The sequence below is a fragment of the Electrona antarctica genome (genome assembly GCF_951216825.1).
Source record: "Electrona antarctica genome assembly, chromosome: 2".
Lineage (NCBI taxonomy): Eukaryota > Metazoa > Chordata > Actinopteri > Myctophiformes > Myctophidae > Electrona > Electrona antarctica.
The window spans coordinates 58,612,031-58,620,092 of record NC_136807.1 but is presented as its reverse complement, the minus strand read 5'-3'; the positions used below and the strand labels follow the sequence as shown (position 1 = coordinate 58,620,092).

Below are 8,062 nucleotides of genomic sequence, written 5' to 3'. Positions count from 1 at the left end.
TTAATTTAGTCCCTTGTTTGTGCTGAATCTGGGTTGAACATGGTTTGTTGAACTCCCTCTGGTGTTGTTTGAGCAATGCCATGGTGGGCCACACATATTGGTTGGGATTACCTTAACACTAGCGCGTCGGAGCGGTCAGGCTGACCGATTTTGAAATTTTGAAGTGGATTTTCTTTGCCCATGAAGTCCTGAGAAAGTTCCCCTTGCATGACTTTTTCTAAATGTTCGATTCAAACCATCTCTGTTTTTTTTTTCATCTGAAACGTTTTGGAAATATGATTTTAGACATAATTCTACTAAAATGTCTGCTCTTTTGCGGTCCGTGGGACCGCTCTTAGAGCCCTCACCCTTTCTCCCCCACAAGCCGTGCTGTTCACACCTTCCTCCCGGCTGGAGACGGGCATTGTTCAAGCTAATGTGTCATTTGCATTCCAACCTACATGTGGAAGTCCACATGTAGGCAAACTTACATTACAAACTTACATAAACTAAATGTTGTTTTAGATGTTATATTTCTTATATGCGGTTTGCAGAAATAACGATGTCTGACTTTATTTCTCGAAACGGAAAAAGAAATATGTTGACTATACACACCATCTTTAGCATAATTATGTTGGAATAATAAAGTTTATAGCATTGTGACTATGTCGCGCATATTCATTTCATATATCAGCGCATCAAAAATATTTTTACTTTCTTTTTCGGAGGGCACGCTAAACGAACAGTGTAAAAATGACATGAATCAATGACATGAATCATTCCAACGCGATAGACCTCCTTCCCTATAATGTATCCCCTCTATATAAAAATGACAATATATAACGCTAATGTCGTATTTATTTTATTGTCTCAATACAAAGATGGACAGTGTAATTGCTGCGCAAGGGTAATTAATTATAGTGACATGTGAGCGCTATATTGAATATATAGCGCTCAGATCGTCACTATAATTATAGTTTCTGAAATGAAAAAGAAAATATGGTGTGTTGACTGACTGGCGTATTGTTTCCACCTATATCTATTGAGCATAGCTAAATAAATACATGTTGACTATACACGCCATCTTTAGCATAATTATATGGGATAATAAAGTTTATAGCATTGTGACTGAGCTGTGCATGACATTTCCTGTTGGCTGTTTTCAATGAAATGCGCGACATAGGAACGTGGTATGGTACAGAAACTAGCTATAGCTAGCGCTATATTGAATATATAGCGCTCACATCGTCACTATAATTATAGTTTGGTAAACTGAAATGAAAAAGAAAATAACTTTTCTGCACGCGACCAGTGGAACTGATTTCCACGCATCACGGCTCTCTTTTTTCTCTCTCCCTCCCTCTCTCGTGGAGAGGGAGAAAATATCCAAGTAACTGACGGTGAGGTATGCGGAAGTGCATTTTAGATAACGCTGTAGCACTATTTGTGGCGGTGATGCGTCACATGACTTGATCTATCCTATGGTGTATATATAAACCGTGCTGCTGCTACGGATCTCTCTGCTGGCACAATAAATCAAATATATATAAATGACATCGATCATAGGCGGCGGCTAGGCCAGGCTTAGCCTTCCCAACAATTATGCTGGGTATTTTTAAAATATATATAGGCTAATATGTGGCTAGCCGGCCGCTCCCAAACTCCCAACTCCTTTGTCTGTAGCCTAAACTTTTCTGATTTGCACGCACGCACGCACAGCTGTCGCGCATATTCATTTCATATATCAGCGCATCAAAAATATGGTGAAATATGGTGTGTTGACTGACTGGCGTATTGTTTCCACCTATCTATTGAGCATAGCTAAATAAATACATGTTGAAAAATAACTTTGAGTTGTCCTGTCGAGTTGAAACGCTGCCTTGAATTAGTTGGAATGTGACATTTAGAAGACAATGGCAAGTCGTCAACCCCCCGCCACGGGGGGAGAGGTGTGAAGAGATGCAGGGAGAGAGTGGCCAATGGAATTGCACGAAAAACACCGGTCAGCCTGACCGTTAGCCGTCATAGTAGTAGTGATTTTAATTCAGACATGCTAGTGTTAAGTGAAAGATACATAGAAAGAAAAAAGGCCAGACAGTGCTAAATAAATTATATCAGTCATACTTTGGTTGTATACCTAACCAAATGTTCAAGACGACATCTTGAAGAAAATTATCTCTGTAATATGTCATACAGAAGTAGTGGAACTTGTCTGAACAAAATTAAAACGACACCCTAAAACTGGATGGATATTGTTCTAGAAATTCTTTAGACAGAGCTAGACCGAGCTAAATTCTTGCCCTAGATAAAAAGCCTCTGTTAGAACAGCTTTGAATTGCTCCGAGGAGCTCATGTGTTTTACCGGAAGCCTAATGGTCCTGGCACAGGCACTCACAACTGGGAAACAGACAGTGTGCTCCTTAAACTCTGTAGCGCAGTCGTGGTTGAAGTCGATCACTACCCCAAAATCCTTCTTCTCTGAGGGAAGTAGTGGGATGTGACCTTGCCCTGTGATCCACTGAAGAAGCCTTGCAGGTGTGATGGGACTTGGTTCTTCCATGTCATCTGCATGCCCCTGATCTTCAGCTATAGAGCAAATAGTGTTATGACAGTTTAATATCCTTTTTACTGCTTACTATTTAGTGAGTTACAAACAAAACAGCTCACACCCTGCCTGACTGGGTTGAGATTTTAACATTCAGGAAGAGAACCCCTTGTTTTAAGCATTATGTTATACTTTAGCTATTGAAAAATAGCAGATCTACACGCTCATAGCACGGGACCGCGCTACTAGTTTGTAGATCTGCTATTTTTTTTAAATTGTGAAGATGTGGCACAAACTTTGAATATATTCTTTCAGAGTAGTGATGGGAGATTAATCGGCAAACACATCGGTATCGGCTGATTCTAGTCGTTTTTAGATGCATCGGTCTGAGTAATCAGTCTGTCTTTACAGATAAACAAGCCCAAAGTAACAGCTTGAACAGATCTACAAGCTCACAATATTAAATATAAGGTATTAAAGTTAAATCTGACTTGCCTAAGCCTGCAGTACAGACACCCTGTTACATGTATTTTTCAGAAGTGGGACAAAATTATAATTTTTCAATACATAATGAGATCATATCGGCATCGGTTATCGGCCATAACAGCAATTCATTATATCAGATATCGGCCAAAATGTCTCATCGGCACATCCCCATTTCAGAGCGAATGTTTTAACTCAAATCTTTTCTAGGGGTCCCTGGAACAACATATTTTCAGATGGGGGTCTGTGGCCAAATACAGATAATTCTGGGGGTCCTTGACATGAAAATGATTGAGCACCACTGACATAGAAACAAGGGATTTAGAAGCCTTTTTATTTAGAATCTGCCTCAAGTCTAAATGGGTTAAAATGGAGGGTACCCTGGAAAATAATTCCCATCAAAACATTTTGACTAAACTGCAACTACAGGTGAAACTTGGGTATCTTTTTAAGACTACAAGCAGTCAAACTAAACAATGAATGCAGGATTTGCTGGGAATCAAATGATATACCTTCTGCTTCATAAAGGAAGTCCTGAAGGAAGTCTATCATCTTCATCTCAACCTGATGCCTGTTAGTCCCTTCTTCACTCAGTTTCGGACGAATGGATCCCATGAAAAACTCTGCATTGACCTAGAGTATGATGAGAGAAGTAATGTAAATTACACAGTGCAGAGGAAGAGGAAGACAAAGGCCCACCCCTTTGTCTCCCCCCCCGGTACCATGGGCACCTGAGGTAGGAAGCTCAAAACTACATCAGTGCATCCCACAAATACATACTCTTTACAAATAGTCATCATTTCTTAAAAAAGGGAAATAAACAGGCTTTCCGACTGTATAAACGGCACGGTAAAAAGGTTATTGCCAGGTAGCATTTCTACAACAGAGAAGGGTTTTTAGCTTACTTTTATGTCTTCCCCAGGAACAAACAGGGGCCGGCAGATGTCTGGGTACTTCCTGATTATTTCAAGAAGGCCATACAGCTTCAGGCCTTCCGTCAGCTCATCCAACATAGGCTGCAACCTCAGGCTTGCATGGAGTATGAGGGAACTGCAACAGTAGAAAACATTACAGTAGCTACAAAAACACACTGTGTGTGTGTGTGTGTGTGTGTGTGTGTATATATATATATATATATATTCCTATACAAACAGAAAAACTTACCGAACAATGGACTCCTTGTTTTCAAGTGAGACACTTCCAGTAAATCCTCGATTGTATATTTCGTCAATGAGGTCTTGGTCTTTAATTGATTCCTCTGTCGACGACTCAACCTGAAAATTAAATTACCACAAAGAAAATCCCTGAGCAATATTCCATGTAAACATGACAATACAAATTGTTAGGGAATGCCCATCACAGCATTTCCATCATACAGAGGACATATACCTTGTCAATTAACGTCTGCGACTGTGCATCTGCCACAACGCTACGGTTGAGATCCATTGCATTCATCTGCCCACTGCAGAGGTAGCTGTAAGTCCATGGGCTTAAGAAGGCAGGAGATGGGCCACCTTGTGCCAAGCTAACAGCCAAAATCTCTCCAACAGTCCTGTTTGCACACATTGAGCATGAATGTATTTACTTACATTTAAGAGATAATTTGTCCATACTTTTGATTGATATGAAATTAACATACCTGAAGAGGCCACGGTCATAGTCAGTCAGAGAATATCGTGGGATCCTCCGATTTTGTGGTCCCTCAAAGAAACGGCTCTCAATTCCTGCAACCATTTCTATAGCAAGAATAAACAGCCTTTACTAGGTGCTCAAGGGCCATCTGCATAAAGTATTTTTCTATTGTATTGTTGTGTATAATAAGTATGACATATTACAGAGAACATTGTAAGTTGTTTTCATGTAGATTTGGTTAGGTGCCACATCCCATACAAACAAAGTATAACTGATATCGTTCATACAGACATCTAAAATGGTTTCAGTGGACTCTTTATAATAGTCTACAGTATATAAGAAACAAAACATGTTCATTTTTGTTTTACCTGTGAGAAATTATTTTCGGAGAGCACCCGAGTCCACTCCGGCCTCCCCAAAGAAGGTGACATACAGAGTAGCAGCAGGTGAATTTTTTTTTTGACGCTGCCATTGCAGAAGCCCCCTCTCCACAATGCTTGTTCTGGAGATTTGGACTTTGAAATGCTTCTCTCCGTCAACTCTTCCACTGATGGTGTCCAATACTTCGTCAACACTGCCAGACAACTCATAATTAAGACATTTAAAAGACTAAATGTTATAAATCAAATTTAGACAACAGTTACAGTATTTACCTTTTAATCTGCTCCTCTCTACAGTCCTGGCCCACGGCAGGTTTCTGAACAATGATGTCCTGGCCCATGGCATTGCTAACAACTTCCTTGCCATGAAGGTAGCTAAGTGAGATATTGACAAGTGAGATATAGAGGGTATGCACGTGACATCATCATCATACCTGGAAGTTATGCGGGAATGCCCTACTGAGTGGCAAAAAACTACTTTCTGGCCTTGACAGCTCATACATCCAAACAGAAAAGTCATATCTGATTGTATTACACAATGTTAAATGACGTTAATCTCACTTTGCCACTCACTTTATGCATACGCATACCCTCTATTAATCTAAGAGGGAAAGAATCAAAGTACTATAGCCCAACAAATATGCACCATCTCAAATACCTTACTCCACACATGCTAGCATGGATCTCCAGGAGGTGTGGTGAGAACTTCATGAAGCATATCGGACACGGGACCTTCTGAACCGTCTGAACCTGATTAAGATTAACAATTAGAAAACTAACAACTGCCCCACCCCCACACAAAACGGTTAATGCAGACATTTCACAAAATATAAACAGTACAATACCTCTTCAACGGAGGTCTTTGTGTCCAGAGGTGCCGCCGTCTCATGGTGCAGAGGGGCTGCTGTCACAGAAAGGACCTCACTTTGACAAGTCTAAAAATGAACGGTCAAAATAAAAATACATTTATTGTATTCACTTTCACAATGGGTAATAATGGCCGTCACATCTGGCTAGCTGGGTGTGACTACATAACTGTTGGGCCCCCACACAGAGAGAGACCCTCAACCCTAACAGTAGTTTGTATCTGCTGTGTTGATTACAGTAACTCTTTGTGATGTTACATTGCAATTATAAAACCAAAAGAATGCCAAAGCAGCTGGATATAGGTTTCTATACAGCACTGAAATAATGGTGGAGCAAATACAATAGTGCTGGGTTTTGAAGTCGTCTTTATTTCAGTGCTGTATAGAAATCTATATGCTTATACGAAATGCTGTAAGCCACCAACCAAGCAGATGGAACCTGTTATGACTGACAGGCTGAAAAATATTGTTTGATGAATAACACTGAATGCTCAGAGTTATACTTAATTACTTATACTTTTCTTTATAGTTGTCATGTCATTGGGTCTCTCTCAATGTGTGTGGAGGGATGGATGATTTATCCATCCATTAATAAGAGTATAGTTACACCTAGCTGAGACCAAATAGATTGACTCTGGCCAGTTGTGACTGCTTAAAAATGTGTTTCCGTTTTCTGAATTATCTGGTGCGCTATCCTCTGAAAACAATATCAAAGCGACCCAGATGTTTTGCACTTTGAGAGACTGCTTAAATCAGCCATCACCCACCCTACAATCTCACACACTGTGTTCATATGGTGTATTATTTGTTACCTAGCATAAACAAATACGACAATAAATGACTGTCCCTGTCAGTCACTATAAAATTGCACAGGCTTGACAACTTTACCAAGGGACTAAACAAATTACATAGATACAACTCTTTAATGACATTTACCTCCTCATCATCATAATCATAGTCATCCTCTGACGAAAGAGTCTCCACACACTGCTGAACGTGAAGGGCCAAAATCTGCAAAGGATAAGTAACCTTGCAGGTTTTGCACTGTTCTTTAGGTGTGTGAAGGAACTCGAGTGCGTCTGGAGCTAATGGAGTGAGGTCAAACTCGTGTTGCAATGGCACTGCATAGAGGGTGGTTTTCCCTCCCCCCGTAACACTACGAATGAGGGTCCCATTGTATCCCTCGTTGAAATCCGGCGAGATCATCATGAGTTTTCGTCTACCCTGACCACCTGTAGGGCAACATTGTTAGGATTTAAGTTGTGGTTGTTTGGGGCAAGTTACTCATAGACATGTATTACAATGGACTTTATGTTACACATTTTCACTACCTGTAGCCTTGTAGAGATAATAGCCTCCTGTGAGTTCCCACATCTTCGGATATTCATCTTTCAGAAGTGTGGAGAACTAAAAGAATAACATAGGGACAATGATGTCTACATAGTTTGAAGAACAGCCCAACACTAGGATGCCTCAAATATATACACTTAGTTGTAAGCTGGATGATTTGTTGATTTTGTATGCCATGTTTGTTTTGTTTTTTTATACCACGATGTAATCCTGGGCGCTAAACTACCTCTGCCAACCAGGGGAGAGCAGCAGACTGACCTCATGCTTCCTTCTATGCATAAAGGAGTCCATGCTGCTTCTTGTCACCTGGCGGAGTTTCCCCCGGCCAGGGGGAGGTAGTTTAGAGGCCAGGATTACTGCATGTTTTTTGTGAGGGTACCTAATTGAATACATAGGACCACAATGACAGGACAAAAAAGTCCTGTCATTGTGTCCTAGCTTAACCCATTTAGGACGGGAACCCCTATTTGTAACTGTACCTTTCAAGACAGAAACCCATTTTGGGTAGTTGTTGCCATGTACAGTATATAGCAATATACATTTTGGGTAATTTTAATACATATTTGAAGTTTTTCTGAAAACTTAGGTCAGGATTTAGAAGGCGTTTTTATAATCAACCCTCAGGCCTAAATGGTTAATGTCTTACTGTACCATGTGCTGTTTACATTACTGACTAATAAGTAATCAATCAATGTTCATACCTCATCATGGCTCATCTCCTTGGATACATTGATGTATCTTTTTCCAAGTCCTGCCTGGGCCAGCTTGAACTCCTCCTCTGGGGTGGGGGTAGTCTCTGCATTCATGTTTAATAAATACACATACAA

General features: G+C 40.4%; 1 protein-coding gene across 1 annotated transcript; it reads right to left on the bottom strand.

The window, feature by feature from the left end:
• Positions 1-2,257: 2,257 nt before the first annotated feature.
• Positions 2,258-5,357, bottom strand: LOC306934296 (G2/M phase-specific E3 ubiquitin-protein ligase-like; the record flags this gene model as incomplete). The annotated part of the gene is made up of 8 exons (XM_079516867.1): positions 5,293-5,357; positions 5,008-5,213; positions 4,647-4,743; positions 4,397-4,559; positions 4,172-4,281; positions 3,913-4,057; positions 3,520-3,640; positions 2,258-2,565 (listed from the first exon to the last, which is right to left on the bottom strand). The coding sequence occupies exons 3-8, from the start codon at positions 4,739-4,741 to the stop codon at positions 2,258-2,260; spliced, it is 942 nt and encodes a 313-aa protein (XP_079372993.1). The 5' UTR covers positions 4,742-4,743; positions 5,008-5,213; positions 5,293-5,357.
• Positions 5,358-8,062: the final 2,705 nt, after the last annotated feature.